Source organism: Porites lutea, chromosome 3, assembly GCF_958299795.1.
Source record: "Porites lutea chromosome 3, jaPorLute2.1, whole genome shotgun sequence".
NCBI classification, from domain to species: Eukaryota; Metazoa; Cnidaria; class Anthozoa; order Scleractinia; family Poritidae; genus Porites; species Porites lutea.
Window position 1 is genome coordinate 14,209,472 of NC_133203.1, and position 19,617 is coordinate 14,229,088.

The 19,617-nt window shown below is 39.1% G+C and overlaps 2 protein-coding genes across 3 annotated transcripts; one reads left to right on the plus strand and one right to left on the minus strand.

Annotated features, from left to right (window-relative positions):
* Positions 1–190: 190 nt before the first annotated feature.
* Positions 191–3,278, minus strand: LOC140929407 (methyltransferase-like protein 27). The gene is made up of 3 exons (XM_073379207.1): positions 3,150–3,278; positions 1,061–1,439; positions 191–739 (listed from the first exon to the last, which is right to left on the minus strand). The coding sequence occupies exons 1-3, from the start codon at positions 3,276–3,278 to the stop codon at positions 561–563; spliced, it is 687 nt and encodes a 228-aa protein (XP_073235308.1). The 3' UTR covers positions 191–560.
* A 2,764-nt stretch (positions 3,279–6,042) lies between these two features.
* Positions 6,043–14,976, plus strand: LOC140929408 (uncharacterized). Of its 2 annotated transcripts, none has more exons than XM_073379208.1 (4): positions 6,043–6,202; positions 9,900–10,032; positions 12,998–13,373; positions 14,200–14,976. In XM_073379208.1, the coding sequence occupies exons 2-4, from the start codon at positions 9,901–9,903 to the stop codon at positions 14,376–14,378; spliced, it is 687 nt and encodes a 228-aa protein (XP_073235309.1). In that variant the 5' UTR covers positions 6,043–6,202; position 9,900; the 3' UTR covers positions 14,379–14,976. The 2 variants fall into 2 exon arrangements, with proteins under 2 accessions (XP_073235309.1, XP_073235310.1); XM_073379209.1 differs by lacking the exon at positions 6,043–6,202 and adding an exon at positions 7,582–7,628.
* Positions 14,977–19,617: the final 4,641 nt, after the last annotated feature.

A 19,617-nucleotide genomic window follows, 5' to 3' on the forward strand; every position in this document is an offset into this window, starting at 1 on the left:
CCCTTATAGCTTTGTTTTTGGTCACATATGTACCAGGCAGGCAGGCAAGATCAATTCGAGATGCAACTCCTAACTCGAGCCCGAAGCCGAGGCCCAACTCGGCTCCAGTCGATGACCAACTGAGGTTTCTGTACTCGCCATCTGCATGTGCTTTGCTTGATAACTCATGATCAACCTAGTTATTTCTTGGACCCGCCAGGGGCTTGTACATGAGTGGTCACATGGTAACTTTTCTTGATCCATCCGTATTTGATTGGCAAAGCATTTGCACGAGCTCACGCAGTTATGCGTCTTGTCCTCTTAAAGCGTTGCCTTATCAGGGAATTTTCGGGGAAATTGAAAGTGAAATCAAATATGCTATTGAGCAATTTTTAGTTTACTGCATGGAATTGACTTAACTTTTCTTGTAAGTACAATCAAGTTTCCGCGGTGTTTATTTTTTTAAGAACAGTTGAAAAAACCTTAAGTTAAATCTTGTCCTCGTTGTCGTTCTCGTCCTCGAGTCTAGAGGTCTCTAATGTTGGCGCCACCACTACTAATGACAACCTTGAATGTTGGCGTTACTTCCTCAAAACTCTAAACAAGAAAGCGTAAGTTTCTCTGGGCATTTCCTTAGTTTCGAAAAAAGACGCTGCGTTCTTAGAGATTTCTCCCCATCGTCCCGTTCTCTCTAGTTCCTGTATTTTCTCCCGGTAGTCATCCAGCTGGCCATCCCGCATGTTGAAGCAGATTATACCACCTATGAACAACAACAACAAAATCTGACAATTCAAAATTACAGTGATACTTATTGGTATAAAATGTAATGATACTCATGTCGCGAGAATGGGGCAAAGGAAACAGTCTTTAATCCCTGAAAAAGAATTGTCTGTTTTCCTAAACCCTCCCCCTGTTGTCAAGATAAAACTTATCCAGTGTCATCATCATCATCATCATCATCATCATCATCATCATTATTATTATTATTATCATTATCGCCACTTAGGTAGTTAAGAATTGATTGACACTCCTTTTTATGACAAACTGTACACTAAGAAAAAAACAATGACAACAATCTTACCATTTTTTACCATCCTGACCATTTCTTCAAAAGCAGCTGCCCTGATATGCCCCACAAGGAGACTACCAGCACAAATAAGAGCGTCAAACTCTCCTGTTTGTATCTCAGGAATCTGTTGGTCACTTAATGCGACGCAAAAAAAACTTTTGTAAATATCTCTTTTCTTTGCTTCTTTTAACATTTCAGGTGAGATGTCCAACGCGTGAAGATTACTGTAACCAAGTTTTTGAAGTTCTATTCCTATTAATCCTGTCCCTGCTCCCACGTCAATGATTTTGAGGTCATCTTTTGCTTTCTCAGGAAAATTGTCTTTGAGGGCTCCATCTAGAGATTCCGCAAGTGGCTTGTGGCAAATACAACGTGCTGCGTCCACAACATTCTAAGACGTAGGGTTAAACAAAGACACTCCATGAACGAGCGTTATATTCTGCTTAATTTTTAAAACCATTTAGGCTCAAGTCATAATAAGTCTGATCTTAGTACAGAACGTTTTTACTCATGTGGCCAGAAGCGATGAAAATTACTTAGAAAGTTTTTCAAGGACAAGGTTTAACTCGGCCACCGTTTCATTAGCTGTGGTCACACTACAGACTTTTTACCTACAGGTAAACTCGGCTTCTTGACAGTTTACCAAGGGAAACTTGCTTTTTAAGTGTGACCGATTTTCCCTAGGTAACGTACCTCGGGAAAATTTTATCGTCTGGGGCTTGGATATGTCTCGAGAACAATAGACTTTTCCTTGACAGCTACCCCAAAGCGATAGCTAGGGAAAAATTTTAAAATACCGAGGTTGCTAGCCAATAGATGCTCATCGGCGAAGGTCTTGATGACAAAAGCGGCTATAACTCACGTTGTAAAAGAAATTTTGGGGCACGAGTAGTCTACGTCTTCGCCTGTCTTCACCTTGCACGTTGATTAAGCGTAAGAAATAACAACGAGATAACAGAAATACTTCTCTTTCATCGGCTAGATCCCTGAGCATCTTGCCATTTTGAATTTACGCGCCAAAAACTTCAACTGCGCGTGAAAACCTTGGGGGCCGATATCAGTAGTGTGACCTTCCCAGAATATTTTACCTAGGTATGGCGGATGTGACGTCATTTGAAAAATGGCAACCTTGTCCCCAGGTCTTTTCCTGCCATATTTGAAAACGAGAGGACCCTGGGAACGAGGGTGGGAAAATGGGTTTCCGTCAATTTTTCCAACAATTTCCATCTTGATTGGATATTATGCCATGCGTAGCAAGAATTTGCAAAACGCATGGTTCAATTTGTCTATTCTCATACTCCCTCCTGATTTTGAAACCGTTCATGCGCTGTGTGTTCGAGCGATATTTCCACCAAACAATTCTCCTTGTTGAGAATTATTTTTTGAGTCAAAATAACTAATTGGCACAATGTTGTGGCGTTTTTTAATACTCAGCCTAAACCACGTCTGAAAAAAGTCTACTTATTTTGAGAAACTTTCTAAAATTTGTGTTCGTTTAGTTCGTACCTCGTCTTCGGAGGGGAATACTGAAACCGGTATTTCAAACTAAGACTTAAGATCATAGACACTGACTTATTTATCTTTTCATACATCTTTATGTTCTGGTAGCAACTTTTTGAGATTTTTAATGAGAAGAAGACCTGCGGAGTGGAGAATAGACGGTTACAGTAAGATAAAAAAAAACCTTATCCCTAACTATGTACTTACACGGGGATTGTAAAAGGGAGAAACTAAACTTGGAGTTCTTGAGAGAGATCTGAGACCTGGCACTGAATTTAGAAACCTCTGTAGCTACTCTCTTGACTCTTGGAGAGGCTGAATTGAGAATGAAAACCATTAACCTTAATTTCACCTGACTACGAAACTGACCCTGTTTACTTGTGTCCGGAAAAATTTTTAAACGGACGAATTTTTTGGCCTGTGTAACTCGTTTACACAATGCAAAACCGTGCAAATTCTGTTGCAGATTGCTCTATTGTTTGCATTCCTGATAAACTTGCGCGGGTTCGGTGTAATCGAAAGGCGGATCCGTGCAAGTTTTGGTCCGTTCAAAAAACTTATCTGGACCCATGTAAACGGGGTCAGATGAAATTATTGTTACCTTGTCATATTCGCTGGCCCAGTTATCATAAACGTGCCTAATTTCTTCACTTGTTGTGTCATCTGAGATGTCGGTCAGTCTGTCACCGTAGTATTTTCTCACGCCAGCTTCATAAGATTTGGCAGCCATTCTGTCCATTCTGCTTATAACCAGACTAAAAAAGCGTTTTCAAACAAGGTACATAGCGCGCAGTGCTAATCAAAATCCTTTATGAATTTAGGTTCAACCTAACGTCATGAAAAATGGAATTCATTGTAATACAAGCTAGAAAACTGCTTATAACAGGAGGTGTTTGTTTGTTTACAGGTAGATGGGCCTTTAACTAATGTGGGGGGGGGGGGGGTGGACTTACAAGAGGAAGATTACGGTTTTAATTGACATAAACATGAACACTAACGATTCATATGTTAAAGTAAACACATGATTCTGTATGGGCGCTTCTGTTTCTGCAGTATCTTTCATGGTTTTGCCATAAGTCGCTGTTTGGACAAGAAAGCATTGATGGATGTAAGTAAATAATAAACAGTTACACCTCTATTAAACGGACACCTTCGGGACCTTCCCAAGTGTCCGCTTAATAGAGGATGTCCGTTTAATAAGAGTTGTAAAAATTGCGCAATGTTTGTTAACGAAAACACATAACGGTTACTCTGTACTGTGATAAAGTTTCATGTCGTTAAGGAAGCGCTGTACTTTGTGCAAGACTTTTAGGTGAAATTTGATCGCGGATGACAATCATACGGCCGGATATCGGTCTAATCATCAGTTTATTGACAGCTAAATGTATTGATTTATCTTTATTAAGGGACGGACCATTAGAAAACTAATGGGGGCGGGGGGGGGGGGGGCGAAGTCAAAGAAAAAAATATTCGCGCAAGGGAACGTTAAATGAAAAAAATTGATGCACGCCAATTACGGCCCTAAAAAATATTCATTCTTCGGCCTAAAAATAATTCATACAAGGAATTTGATAACGAAAAAAAAATTCCTGCGGCTCAAAAATTCCCCACCCCCACCCCCATAACGTTTCTAATGGTCCGTCCCTAATCGACTACAGTACGTATTTCAAGGACGTAATCCAATACTACTATTGTCAATTCAGTACGGTGTCCGCTTAATAGAGGTTTTTAACAATAGAAATAAGCCAAATACAATTTATTTTAGTGTCCGCGTTTGCTTTTAAAATGGAAGGGTCCGCTAAATAGGAGTTCGTTATAAAGGGAAATATAAGACGTTAATTTCGGGACCCGGCTTAGTGTCTGCTTAATTGGGGGTCTACTTAATAGAGGTTTCACTGCAATCCAAACGTGTCGTTTCGTCTGAGAAAACACCTTCTATTTACCAGTTAATATATAGATTTAGCCAGGGCTAAAAGCGAAGCTCTTGTTAATAAAACTTGTAAACAAAAAAAAGTAAATCGTCTAATGCTAAACGGAGAGGCCAATGGAAATGGCACCAATAGATCTAATTAGCAAAAAAACAAATTGCACGTGCAGCACACTTTTTTTTCTAATTAGCAAAACAAAAAAAATTTGCACGTGCAGCACGCTTTTCGTCCTTCTTTGCCGTTGTTTTGCACAACTACAACGCTGTTTTGTAGGACTAAACGTCAAACTTCCTAGTTGCACATTATTTTTATGGAGGAATTCTTACCCAATATTTTGTCTCCTGTGTTGATGTTCGCTTTTATTTTTCACTGCTGCGCTCAGTTTCACCTTGCTGGCCACTAGCATTTCTCATTGTCTCACAGTCGCTTTGAATTTTCACGTTTTTCTTCCTACAAAATTCTTCTCTTTTGTTCTCAGAAACTAGCTCTAGCTCAGTTTCTGTGTTATCCACGTGAGTGTAAACATCAAAAATAACGTTGAAAAAGACACCACTTTGTTGTTGTTTTTTCTTTCTAAAAGTCCGGGCGGCCATGCGATTTCTTTCCAAATAAAACCTTGAGTTGCATTTGGGTTGCCTTACCTATTAATTGAATTATTTTACATTGGTATGTCTGTGGTGCGGACGGACGGTCGGGCGGGCGGTCGGTGTACGGTCATGTGATTACCAAATTTTCTCGGATGGGTAGTTTACCACATTTCTTTACCCATGGTGCTCCGCTGCGCGCTTCGCGCGCGAGAGCTCCGCTATAAACACGTAAATCAGTGAGACCATCTAATTATTTAAAATGGTGCATTGTTTGACTATTACCTGCTTGATTTTAGCTTGCTCGTACCTCAGTGAAGACAATGCAAATAAGCATCCGTTTCTTTCCAAACTGGAAGCAAATAGTTGAGGACACGGCTTTGAAGTATTGTCGTAATGGCTCAATGATCGCGTGATCAATTATAGTCACTCGTGACAATCGCGGGATCCTATTCTTCCCTCGGGTAAGAGACTAAGGCCGAGAACAAATTATTTTCGAGGCACTCGCGGTCTAGAAGAGCAGGCTGAACACGATTATTTGAAGCTCTGAATCCCCATTCCGTCACTGTTCCGTACATGAAACAACTTCCACGATAATAAAAAATAATGATAAAATAAAAAGGAGTATAGGTTTGTAAAGAGAGAATTTTAAATGAACACAGAGGTGATGGGAGGAGTTCCTGTGACGGTCAGCGAAACTGATATTTTTTCTCCGTTTCATGCCTTTACGCCAAAATAATCATAATAATAATAATAATAATAATAATAATAAAACAACAACAACAACAACAAGATCTCTTTTCTCATATTTCCGTATTATTTTTCTCAAAAAATGGTCGCCTTGACACATGGTGGCAAACACGACTAGTAACAAAAATGAAAATACCCGTTCGCTTTTTCTTTCCTGTAGACTCGGCCTCGAAGACCTTTGGTAGTCGTAAAGGATGTACCTAGGACGTAGCAAGATCGATTGCAACAATGCGTGACATTCGTGCGGTTCTGATACGTTACAAGGGACTGGTCGTTTGAAGAGGCAATCATTCATCGTACGGGAGCCAGTCCTGGTCACGCATGAGATCTGGAACCTCGTCTGTGCTGCGAATACCTCCTGTGCGTTTGCAACCGACTTAGGCCACAGAAAGGTAAGTGTAAGATTCCCAGCCAGTGTAATCATTGCAACAATTTTTTTTTCCGCAAAAACTTTAGATTATCTCCCCTTCACTGATACATGTACATTACATTTAATAGACTCGGTCTTACGTGTATAATACACCGCGAGCAGAGGCTTCTTTCTTGCATGTAAGCCTTTTTGTATGAAGTTTTTCGCATCGCTTGTCAGTCTCGTAGTTAGTTTGTTTTATACGCGACTGACAAGCGACACCAACGACTTGGTAAACGCTGAAAAGCCAAACAAGAGAGAAACCTCTTCTAGGTCTTAAATGATTCGGGTTGTGTCGAGGGCTCTTGGTGGTAAACTCCAGTGAGGAACAAGACAGATGAATCCAAGAAAATATGGTTTGAGCACTGAATCAGTATACACCGTACATCAGTGACGATGAGTACGATCAAACTTTTATTAGAGACACAAGAAACGTCTCAGTCTTATTAGCCTAGGCGCACCTTTGATATCAGTTATGCTCGCATAATTGTTATAACCTACCTGAAACGTATCTTAGCAGGAGCCCAGTTAGCTCAGTATTAACCGGAGCTATGTCACGAAATTTACCAAACACTGCCACCAAATTAAGTAAATCATAAAAAATAGCGCGCTCAAAACGTTAAAAAAGGTATAAATAACAGCAAATACAAAAGGATGCACGGATGTTCAAACTTGAAGATTGAAACGAATCAGTGAAGTTGTGGTTTCTGAAAACCGCAGTGTTTAAGCCAAACAGTTTTTCAAAGTCCATTTTGGTTGTCTGAAACGTTTGAAATAATGTTTGATAAACATGTTTGTTTGACACAAAGCTGTAATTTTGTCTATGACAAGTAATTTCTCAAGTTCCATCAGCTGATAAGCGAATGAGGACGCGGAACATATTAAGTAAACATCATCAACAAAATGAACTAGCCAGCCATGACATCATAGTCCGTTTAACCCTTCGTGATAAAGAGAAAAGAGTAACGCATCGCTAACCCTTTAGACCCTAAATTCTAAAGTTTATTATTTTCTGTTGTCGATGTGCCAGTCCCGTGAAAAGTGCAGCCTAGTGCAAGTATGCCTCTTAATTACCTTTAATTTAAAAACATGCGTCTGTTTCTTGACAGGTTTAGGGGATAAAGGCCGGTATGATTTAGTGAGAAGAGATTTTCAAACAACAGTTGTCATTCTTCGAGTATATGGTGTTTTCCTAGTTTACTCTTGCTATGTTTTAGGCAATAGTTCCGATATTTCTTCTCCGCAAAACGAGTGAAATCTTTCGCCACTTTCTCCATTAGATTCCATTTTCTCAAAAACAGCTTAGCTACTGGGCCACCTGATGAGCCTTTTTCTGACGATTATCTTTTCAGCTAATGAGCTGGTTATGAAGAATTAGCCGGAGGGCTCAAGCCAATCAGAAACGGGGGGTAATTTGAAATTATCTTGGAAACTTATAAACGAGGTAATTAATAAAAGAAAAACTAAAACTGAATTACCTAATGCATTTAAGGAGAATAAGACTAGCAAGAAAAATACCAGAAAATATCATAAACTTTGCAATTTACTTAGAAAAAAGTAATGTTGACTCTGTGTTTTTAGATCCAGTCACTGAAAGAGAAATAGAAATAGAGCTGAAACAACTGAAAATCGACAAATCATGCGGTTAAGATGAAATGTCTCCAAGGGTTGTAAAAGCGATATCTAAACTTATAATCAAACCACTTCCTACCATATATCCAGTGTTTCTCCCTGATATTATACCTGATGAACTTAAATTAGCTCTGGTAACCCCTGTTTATAAAGCAAATGAGAAAGAACTTTTCTCAAATTATAGACCTATATCGGTACGTCCATGTTTTTCAAAAATTTTGGAAAAATTAATGTACAAGCGAATTCTATTTTTTCCAAATAAGCATAAAATCTTAACAGACAGTCAATACGGATTCAGGAAAAACCTGTCAACAAATTTTCAATTCTTGAGCTTGTTTCAAAGATATCTAAGGTAGTACACAACAGTGAATATACAATGCGGGTTTTCCTAGACCTCTCCAAGGCATTTGACACGGTAGATCACAATATACTGCTTTTGTATTCACCAAATCAGTGAATAGCAATTTTCGCGCGTTTGATTGGCTCCCGTAACTCGGAATATCCTTGGCTATTCACTGTTTTGCAACCGGAGCCAAGATGGCGTCTCGTTTTAAGACATTTTTGGTAGACAAAATTTGAGCGATAAATGAAGCAGTCGTACAAGCAAATACCAAGAAAGTGACGAACTTTGGCTTGTCGGTGTTTACTGATAGGTAGAAAATTATTTTCATGCTGAATTTGCAGCAAAATGTTAAAAAGTGCACTTGACAAAATCCTCGAAATGTTTGTACTAAATTGTAAACAAAGTTTGTACTAAGTGACGTTTTTAATTTACAAAAGGTTAAGATAAAAAAGTAGGTGAACAGCGCTATATATATACCTCTGAAGACATTATTTAGAGCTTAAAAATGGTTCATCCTTACCTGACCTATTTTAACATTAACTGGGCAAGCACATATCCAACTAGACTAAGACTATTTATATAGCACAAAAGAAAATAGTAAGACTCATGACTTTTCCAAGTTTTCGAGAAACTTCTCAGCCTTTGTTCAAGTTATTAAAAATAATGAATATATATGAAATAAATCTATACCTATTTGCAAACTTCATGTACTTACATAATTATGGCAAACTTCCTGAAACTTTTAATGACTACTTCGTAATAAATCAATGATAGTATACACTCCTATAATATTAGTTTAGCTTTAAAAATACACATTGATTTTAAAAGAACAAATTATGGAAAATTTTCTCTTCAGTATAGAGGAGCAATAATATGGAATAGTTTACCAAATGATTTGAAGGAATTAAAATCAAGCAACGTATTTAATGAAGCATTATACATTCACATGTACAATCAGCGAAAAATACTCCTTGATACCTTGATTAATATGTAAAGTGATACTCATTATGCCACCTCTTATACTTTAAACTATGTAAAGAAATCATTGGGGAACTTTCAAAAAGCTCATCAGAGCTTGCTGTGTTTCCTTTTGCCTTAAGTATAAAAAAGGTGTATTAAAAAGGTGTTAGCACCTTCCAGTGGCCTCTGTGAACTCTAAAAAATTGTTTGGGGAGTTCCGTGAGCCATAAAGCCTTCAATTCGACTGCGCGTTAGCGTGGTTGTCTTGGTGGTGTAGTGGTTAACACATCGGCACTAGAAAGTCGAGGACGCGGGTTCAAATCCCGTTCAAGGCAATTTTTAGAGTTTCACTTGTGTTCATTTATTTCTTTCTTTCACTGGTTTCAGTTCATTTGTGTTATGTATAGTATTAAAAAGGTGTTAGCACCTTCCAGTGGCCTCTGTGAACTCTAAAAAATTGTTTGGGGAGTCCCGTGAGCCATAAAGCCTTCAATTCGACTGCGCGTTAGCGTGGTTGTCTTGGTGGTGTAGTGGTTAACACATCGGCACTAGAAAGTCGAGGACGCGGGTTCAAATCCCGTTCAAGGCAATTTTTAGAGTTTCACTTGTGTTCATTTATATATATATATATATACATATTTTGTAATAACAAGATTATGAGGAGTTATGTACGATGTATGAAGGTTGGTAATAAAACAAGATATCTATGCAAATGCAAAAACGTTCGATTCCCCTCTTCTTCCAGAATGTCTGCGAAATCTGGATACGAAGCTGGATACACTAAATACTATGGCAGTCGGTTTGACAGCATCTCATACAGCACATCAGAGGAAGCGATTAAACATTTGTATCGTGATTGGGCAAGCAGTTATGACAAGGTAAAAGCAACTTATAAATTGAATTTCTGTCTTGTAAAACCCCTGAGAACACGGAAAAATTGATGACTACGTACTGGGGCCTAAGCAACAAAATTTCGCTTGTCGCAAATTTTTGTCCAGCCAGCAGGAAATGTGCTCACCCATGCAAATTTCTCCTCATGCGACAAGATTTCATTTCGACTCATTACGTACCCGCCGGGGACGTCACTTCGCTTGCGACCTTTCGCCGCTCTTAAAGTTCGCTCTCATTTATCAGAGCCTTCTTTTGTCATCTTGATAGAGGAGGGAAAATAGGAGTCATCAAACCTTTGAGGCCACCGCAGCCCAGAGTTCTAGACCAGTCAATCTTGTTCTCTCTCGTCAAAGAGGTTTTTCGAGTGCGAGCATCCGTTTATTGACAAATCGTTGGTCATAACCGAGCCCGCTGTACTAAGGGCACGGCTATTAGGACTGGGTTTGAAAGTATATCCTAGCAACATGCCGAAGATCCAGAGTCTTCTCCTAACAAGTTTTGAATGAGGCTGTCTGTGATGATAATATGAAGAATTATGCAGATCGAGCTGGAGAATGTAATCGGCCGAAGTGGATAACAGTCTCCGAGATCTGCATAATTCTCAACATCATACGGAAACTGAATTCAATAATAGTTTTATTATTCGTCCAAACTATTTCTAAGTTTTTAAGATCCTTACCTACAGACTCGTACCCAGTCGCTATTTAAGTGTTTTTTGGGAAGAGAGAAGATTGGGGATTAGGTTGAGGCGCTCGCGGGGTCTCATGGGAAGGGAAGAAGGAAGAATTTTCCTATAGCCTGAGTATCAGGCCTTCCTACGGGGCTAGGGGAGAGGAGATTTTAGATGGGGGAGGGGGGAGGGGGAGAAGAGAAAGGAAGGCCTGACACCAAACCATTCAGCAAATCGTGTGACACATCCAAAATCTGGATGTGGCAGTGATTGGATAACACACAATACCCCCTGACGTCACCGACCGCAAGAGCGATCGGCAAGGAGACGGTCATTGAAATTTTTCATAGATGTTTTGATTTCATATTACCCGTATGTGATACTTTTACAGACAGAGACGCAGAGAGGAATTCAAAAAGGCTCTACAGGGCGCTCTCAAGTTCTTTCCAGGAATAAAAATAAAACCCGAGCAAGAATTGTGTTTTCAAGGCCTCGTAGCCTCATATACCATCTTCTGCCGAAACTATGTCCGAGTATTGGTTACACAAGACCGGGACAAAGAAGACGATATCAGTGTTTCAGAGATGTAAATTCAGATTTACAACATCCTGCCGTTAAAAGGGTATTGTTACTGTAAATGAAAATAGAGCGAGGTAGCCATGTATTGAGATAGCCGCGGGGATAGCCGACAGCACCAATGCTTTTAAAAAGCTTGACTTTGCTTGTTGCGGTTACGATAACGTACGTGATTGGAATTCGTTCGCTTCCTCTTCCAAAATTTTCTCACTTTTGAAATGTCTTAAGCTCAAGCGGGCGCCATCATATTTCGCCAACGGGATTGACCTTTGCTATAGGCTCTCACCATTTTTGAACTTGTAACAGCTTTCACGAGCTCTCTGTGAAGTGGTGGAATCTGCTGCTGCTTGATAATTTCTAGGCATAGGTGTTTCACCATCGCACCTTCCTATATATTCTTGCAGCTCCATTCAACCACCCGAGAATACGGAGGATAACACCAGCTTTTTAGCTGCCAGAAAAGCGCCTGATTTAACTCTGTAAACAAAAGCAATTTACAATTTTCCGGGTACACGTTTGTTTACAAACAGAGCGTTGGTGATCTTACACTAGCACAATTCCTAAACCCCGTTATAATTCCTCATAAACGGCAGGTTTTACATTACAAGTATTCGACAACTCCTCATTGGAGGTTTCAGAAAAAAGCGAAATCGGAGCAACACAAGCACCGATGCTCGGCCAGACCGTTAAGTGAGATTTATTTTAGGCGAGCTTTTTGACACGTGAAGCTGACAACCCAATGAGCGGAAGTGATTTTGATTGGATGGTATCGTATCATGCTGTGTGAGGGTGGAAGGCTCCAGTAAAAGCATCTGTGTCAGGCGTTTCTCTCCTTGACCTCTCTTCCTTTTTCGCTTCCATTTTTCCCCTTTTCCCCAGAAACGCCTGATACTCAGGCTAATTTTCCTACTTCCCTTCCCATGAGACCCCGCGCCCTCCTCAACCTAATCCCCAATCTTCTCTCTTCCCAAAAAACACTTAAATAGCGACTGGGTACGAGTCTGCCTTACCTCCTCGTACACGTAAATTCTTCGAAACTTTGGTCCATTTCTCGCACATTTTCAGGATATAAAATTGCCTGCGTGCAGACGTCTCCTATTTCCTTCGTTGCACCGTACGTCTCCTGTTTCCTTTTCCGCGTGCAACAAAGGAAATATGAGACGTCTGCACACATGCAAGATATAAAAGGTTTTCTTTCTTTTTATTACAGATACTTCTCAATATAACATTTGCACGATGGCGTCATTCTACTACTACGACCAGGAACCTTTTCGTTTTTCTTTCATATTTAAATTTTGCAATCCCAGTGAGGTTAATAACGAAAGCCCTGATTTGCACCGGAAAGCAAAACCCTGAAGGGTTCTGGTCGTAGTGGTAAAAATAATGATGTCATCATGCAAATGACCTGTTGTAGCTAATTAAGTACTTGTAGGTTCCATCCGCGAGCAATATGTTTTGCATATGCATGTATTTCTTCCGTTCAGTTTTAGTCAGAAATTCAGCGATTTCGTTTCCAAGCAAGTACACACCATCGAATCGTTGGTGTACTCCTCGCCATTTGGTCCGGCAACGCCGGCCGCTTATGAAGAATTAACCAAGCTTGGCCAGGGATCTGAGCCAATCAGAAACGGCGAAATGTATTGAATGAATAATGATTAATAAATCTAATTAAATATCGCGTGATTTGAGCATTAATACGATTTCAGGACCTCCAGTCAGCGGGTTATGTGTTGTACCAAGCTTTATGCCAATATTTAAACGAATCAATCAAGCAAGAGTGCCAAGATAAATCAAAGAATGAGATGAAAATCATCGACGTCGGTGCAGGGACAGGACTGCTAGGGGTTCAGCTTCATGAGCTTGGCTACACTAGCCTTACGGCGGTAGATATTTCAGCTGAAATGTTGAACGAAGCTAGGAAGAAAAATGTCTACAAAAAGTTCATCTGCGCCTTTGTGAGTGACCAGCGGATTCCTGAAATAGGCACTAGCGAGTATGATGCCCTTATTTGTGCTGGTACATTGGTTAAGGGACACGCTCGTTCCTCCGCGTTTGTAGAGATGATTAGAATAGTTAGGATTGGTAAGTCTTTTTGTCTAGTAAGTAGCATAAATTTCACCACGTACTACGCGACTTTCCTCAAGATAGCGTCAAGCGCGAGGTTCGAGTGAGAGAAGGTTCGAGTAATCGGAAGTCAACCGTATATCCATGCCCATTTAATACCGCGAAAGACATCAGTGTGTGAGTTAAAATTTAAGCCAAAGTTTTGTTAAGCTCAGGCTTAACACTATTCAGACCTTGCTTTTTAGGGAAAGTTCATTTAATATGACAAGGGGGGGGGATGAAGATATTGAGGGGGGGCTCCGAAAATTTTTAGACACCCGAAGGGGGCCTCTGAAAAAATTGTTGCGCTAGGAGGGGGGGCTCCGAAAATTTGTATACTTCAAAACCAACACATGACATCATCATACAGATCGGATGGTTTTCAACTCAACAATTTAATGACCTGTGCAACTCAGCTATATCACGTGGTTTACAGATATAACAAATGTAGTCTCAGTAATTATTACACTCTTGTTCATCCCAAAAATGCTTTAGAAAATTGTATCACAACTGTATCTCAAGTTTGTCATAGTATAAACCATTGAAGACAATAACGGTAAATATATTTAATGCAGTCTAATATACTTAAATAAATATAAATATAAATTATATATATAATTTACTATGTTTGGCGGTCATAGCTTGAACAGTTTTAAAGTTATTTAACTTTTTCACGAGGGTGGTGGGGGGAGAGGGTTTAAACGCTCCCGGTCTGAATAGGGTTGTTGGCTTAACATAAGGGCAGCTACGCCCTTAACATCAACTGTTGTCACTTGCGATTCACACTCTGGTTTCTTTTCTGCAGGTGGTCTTCTTTGTTTCAGTATTCGAGACGATCACCTGGGAGCCTACCAGGAAAAGATGATGGAACTCGAAAAAGATAGACGATGGGAAAAAGTCAGCACAAAAAAGATTCCTTTATATGACAGTGATGACATGCCGAAGTACATCCTTGGTTTTGTTTATAGAGTCTTAAAAAATTAAAACAATTGCAGCACGAGACATTTAGGGATGTTATAATGTTATATATGCCTTTTCAGTTAGTTTAGCGTACATAGCAGTGATGTTGCGCGGATTATGGTCTCATTCTGTGTAGTTTTTGTGAAGTTCCACTGATTTAATTACATTAAAACTTTGAATTTGAAAGATGTGTGCCGTCGATTGTTTGAAGCAAATTTCCCTCGTGGCACGACCAATCAGAAGCACTACCCAGCATCAGTATGGAATTTCTGCGCTCGTCCCTCAGCTGTCATTTCGCAGCCAAGGCCAGTGGTGGCGTCGTGAAAGATCGGCTGTTTTCTCAGGTTAAAAATTCACTACATACAAACGAAAGTGATTAAGTCATTTCGTCGGATGGATCGACTGGATCGAAACAAAATCACGGCGTCTGGATCTATCAGGCCGGTGTCATTTGATGGCTTTACGCTTAATCTCATTTTTTTCTTTTTGTTAACTGTACTTGCTGAAAAAAATCATTTAATAGGAGCCTTAATAGCTATCCCTTACCCATTCTGACCACTTCGGTTAAAATGAGGTAATTGTTCTTTAACATAATGACTTTAAAAAGTCATCCAAGCCGGTATCACTTAAGAAATACGGATTTTCAAACCCAGATGTAATACTGTATATTACGTATGATACATACTTTATTGTTACCTCCCCAAAGGGGCCTTTCAGTAGCAATGATTATATTACATTATTTATAATAACTAATTACAACACTTAATCTAATACTAATTACAATGTTAGCTAGTTACTAATTAAATAGAGGATATTACGCGGTGGCGCGAAGATATGAATTTTATTTTCGAGTGGCAAAACAATATTTTACGAACGAGCGCAGCGAGTGAGTAGAATATTGTTTTTGACACGAGAAAATAAAATTCATATCTTCAAGCCGCCGTGCAATGTTTTTTTATTATATAGGCAAAATGAAATGGATAAAATCATAGAGGGAAATTACCAAAATTACGTCATCGATAAACTCACGTGTGAGATTATGGAAAATAAACTACTCGGGTCCCGGATGTAGTTTTTATGAATTTTACGAGTGTTATATTTTCCAGTAAAACACTCGTGTCTATATAATAAAATGTTTTAAACTTAACTAAGAAGTATTTACAAAATTATCTGAAAGCTGGCTACTTAAGGAACGTTTAAAAATTTCATCAGATGGGCTTAACTTAAGAAAAGATTCCAAATTGTTCCAAAGTTTAACAGTCCTGTAATAAAAGGTTCTCTGTCCGGAGGCAGTTCTGAAAAGAGGGATGTTTAGCTTTTGGCTACTCCGAGTTGTTCGTTCGCTAACTTGCTCACGGGTAATAAATTGGGATGTAAGATATTCAGGGGCTTGACCGGTCATGTATTTGAAGACCATAGTAAAGTTGGTCCTTAACAGGCAACCAAGACAGGCTTTTCAAGAGGGGCGTTACATGATCATATTTATATTACGGGAAACATTCTATGAGTTACTATGGACCAATAATTATATAGTCTAGATTGGACAACAAAGTCAAAGACAAACCTAGCTTACAATCTTTTAAGTCCAGCATACGGCGCATTAACCTTGTAGATCTTATAAGCGACAATTGTGGTTCCTGCACAATTTGTCAGTTCTTAAGAATTTTAGTAATATTTTTTTAACACTTTCCTTAATATTTAAGTAGGGTTAACTCAGTAACTTTAAATTTTAAATGTTTATAAATTTTAGATTTTAGAGAATTGTAGAATGATCTATACACTCATTTTGTAACTGCCATTATCCTTTTTTTCTTCTAGTACTGTCATAACGAGCCGCACCGCCTTAGCAACCAAAAAAATTTTGTTTATCCAGCTGAGATAGGGGACTAAAAGTCCCCTATCTCAGCTGGATACTCAGAAGCTTGTAACATTCACTATTCCATTTATCTCTGATCATATTTCGCATCTAACACGATAGAGGCGTCAATTTTCGCGCCATCATGTCATCATTCTAGGGCGAGAAATTTAATTAAAAGCGCGGCATTCAACAAATGTACGGCTCAGGTTTCGGCTAAAATTATTCGGTGCCGTCAAAGAAAAAAACATGTTATTAAGGTCAGCGTATAAAGTCGATCACATTGCTAACACGGACAAAAACGCTTAAATATCTCCTACAAAATGAACGGCTGAGTTTGTTTTTTCTACGGGTCAAACTGCTACTATATATCCCAGAAGCGCTCAGGCATAATTATATCATGCCAGGACTTCTACCTGGATGAACCAGAAAGGATATAGAACAACTACCTAATTGTTTTTTTACGGCTACGGGTTGAAATACTAAACGTGTTATATATCCTAGAAGCGCTCAGGCATAATAATATGCCAGGACTTCTACCTGGATGAACCAGAAAGGATATAGAACAACTTCCTAATTTTTTTTTTTACGGCTACGGGTCGAAATGCTAAACGTGTTATATATCCTAGAAGCGCTCAGGCATAATAATATGCCAGGACTTCTACCTGGATGAACCAGAAAGGATATAGAACAACTGCCTAATTTTTTTTTCACGGCTACGGGTTGAAATGCTAAACGTGTTATATATCCTAGAAGCGCTCAGGCATAATGATATCATGCCAGGACTTCTACCTGGATGAACCAGAAAGGATATAGAACAACTACCTAATTGTTTTTTACGGCTACGGGTTGAAACACTAAACGTGTTATATATCCTAGAAGCGCTCAGGCATAATAATATGCCAGGACTTCTACCTGGATGAACCAGAAAGGATATAGAACAACTGCCTAGTTTGTTTTTTACGGCTAAGGGTCGAAATGCTAAACGTGTTATATATCCTAGAAGCGCTCAGGCATAATAATATACCAGGACTTCTACCTGGATGAACCAGAAAGGATATAGAACAACTGCCTAGTTTGTTTTTTACGGCTAAGGGTCGAAATGCTAAACGTGTTATATATCCTAGAAGCGCTCAGGCATAATAATATGCCAGGACTTCTACCTGGATGAACCAGAAAGGATATAGAACAACTACCTAATTTTTTTTTACGGCTACGGGTTGAAATGCTAAACGTGTTATATATCCTAGAAGCGCTCAGGCATAATAATATGCCAGGACTTCTACCTGGATGAACCAGAAAGGATATAGAACAACTGCCTAATTTTTTTTTTACGGCTACGGGTTGAAATGCTAAACGTGTTATATATCCTAGAAGCGCTCAGGCATAATAATATGCCAGGACTTCTACCTGGATGAACCAGAAAGGATATAGAACAACTACCTAATTGTTTTTTACGGCTACGGGTTGAAATACTAAACGTGTTATATATCCTAGAAGCGCTCAGGCATAATTATATCATGCGAGGACTTCTACCTGGATGAACCAGAAAGGATATAGAACAACTTCCTAATCACGCTGGGAAAAAAAGTGGTAAAAATCGGCCAAAAGATTGAGTGGGGGCGTGATAGGCACAAAACATTTTTGGAGTTCTTGGGGCTATAACTTTCTTTCCTTTAAGGGCATGACACTGAAATTAATACAGGCAACAATACTTCACTCCAGGAAAATTTTGGAATAGGCGTTTTGTTGGTAGAGAGTCACGTGACCCTCTAGTGGCCAATTAAAAAATCAAAATTCCCAAAGACTTCTCCTCCAAGAGAATTAAACCTGAAAGTGTGATACTTTGCACAAATATAGTGCACATAAAATTAAAGAACTTGTCCGATTTGGAATCTCAAATTTCATTTTTGTGACGTCACAACTGATGACGTCACAAAATGGACTTTTTGGTCATGCGCAGTACTAACCCAAAAAATGTAGAATTTGAAAGAAAAACTTAAGACAAATAGAAAGTGAAAGTCTCAACTCATTATCTGCTATAGTTTAAGAGATATTTGTGACATTCCACGCATATTTTTAAACAAACTTTGGACACATTTTGTGGCCGATTTTTAGCACTTTTTTTCCCAGCGTGATTGTTTTTTACGGCTACGGGTTGAAATACTAAACGTGTTATATATCCTAGAAGCGCTCAGGCATAATTATATCATGCGAGGACTTCTACCTGGATGAACCAGAAAGGATATAGAACAACTTCCTAATTGTTTTTTTCACGGCTACGGGTTGAAATGCTAAACGTGTTATATAATCCTAGAAGCGCTCAGGCATAATAATATGCCAGGACTTCTACCTGGATGAACCAGAAAGGATATAGAACTACTGCCTAATTTTTTTTTTCACGGCTACGGGTTGAAATGCTAAACGTGTTATATATCCTAGAAGCGCTCAGGCATAATGATATCATGCCAGGACTTCTACCTGGATGAACCAGAAAGGATATAGAACAACTACCTTATTGTTTTTTACGGCTACGGGTTGAAACACTAAACGTGTTTTATATCCTAGAAGCGCTCAGGCATAATAATATGCCAGGACTTCTACCTGGATGAACCAGAAAGGATATAGAACAACTGCCTAGTTTGTTTTTTACGGCTAAGGGTCGAAATGCTAAACGTGTTATATATCCTAGAAGCGCTCAGGCATAATAATATACCAGGACTTCTACCTGGATGAACCAGAAAGGATATAGAACAACTGCCTAGTTTGTTTTTCACGGCTAAGGGTCGAAATGCTAAACGTGTTATATATCCTAGAAGCGCTCAGGCATAATAATATACCAGGACTTCTACCTGGATGAACCAGAAAGGATATAGAACAACTGCCTAGTTTGTTTTTCACGGCTAAGGGTCGAAATGCTAAACGTGTTATATATCCTAGAAGCGCTCAGGCATAATAATATGCCAGGACTTCTACCTGGATGAACCAGAAAGGATATAGAACAACTACCTAATTTTTTTTTACGGCTACGGGTTGAAATGCTAAACGTGTTATATATCCTAGAAGCGCTCAGGCATAATAATATGCCAGGACTTCTACCTGGATGAACCAGAAAGGATATAGAACAACTGCCTAATTTTTTTTTTACGGCTACGGGTTGAAATACTAAACGTGTTATATATCCTAGAAGCGCTCAGGCATAATAATATACCAGGACTTCTACCTGGATGAACCAGAAAGGATATAGAACAACTTCCTAATTGTTTTTTACGGCTACGGGTTGAAATACTAAACGTGTTATATATCCTAGAAGCGCTCAGGCATAATTATATCATGCGAGGACTTCTACCTGGATGAACCAGAAAGGATATAGAACAACTTCCTAATTGTTTTTTACGGCTACGGGTT

Bases quoted from the DNA above. Each gene is read 5' to 3' on its own strand.
- LOC140929408 (XM_073379208.1), top strand. From the start codon at position 9,901: ATGTCTGCGAAATCTGGATACGAAGCTGGATACACTAAATACTATGGC. The intron at 10,033-12,997 runs GTAAAAGCAACT...ATACGATTTCAG, and splicing joins GGGCAAGCAGTTATGACAAG to GACCTCCAGTCAGCGGGTTA. The intron at 13,374-14,199 runs GTAAGTCTTTTT...TCTTTTCTGCAG, and splicing joins GATTAGAATAGTTAGGATTG to GTGGTCTTCTTTGTTTCAGT.
- LOC140929407 (XM_073379207.1), bottom strand. From the start codon at position 3,278: ATGGCTGCCAAATCTTATGAAGCTGGCGTGAGAAAATACTACGGTGAC. The intron at 1,440-3,149 runs GTAACAATAATT...CCTACGTCTTAG, and splicing joins GGGCCAGCGAATATGACAAG to AATGTTGTGGACGCAGCACG. The intron at 740-1,060 runs GTAAGATTGTTG...TGTTGTTCATAG, and splicing joins GGTCAGGATGGTAAAAAATG to GTGGTATAATCTGCTTCAAC.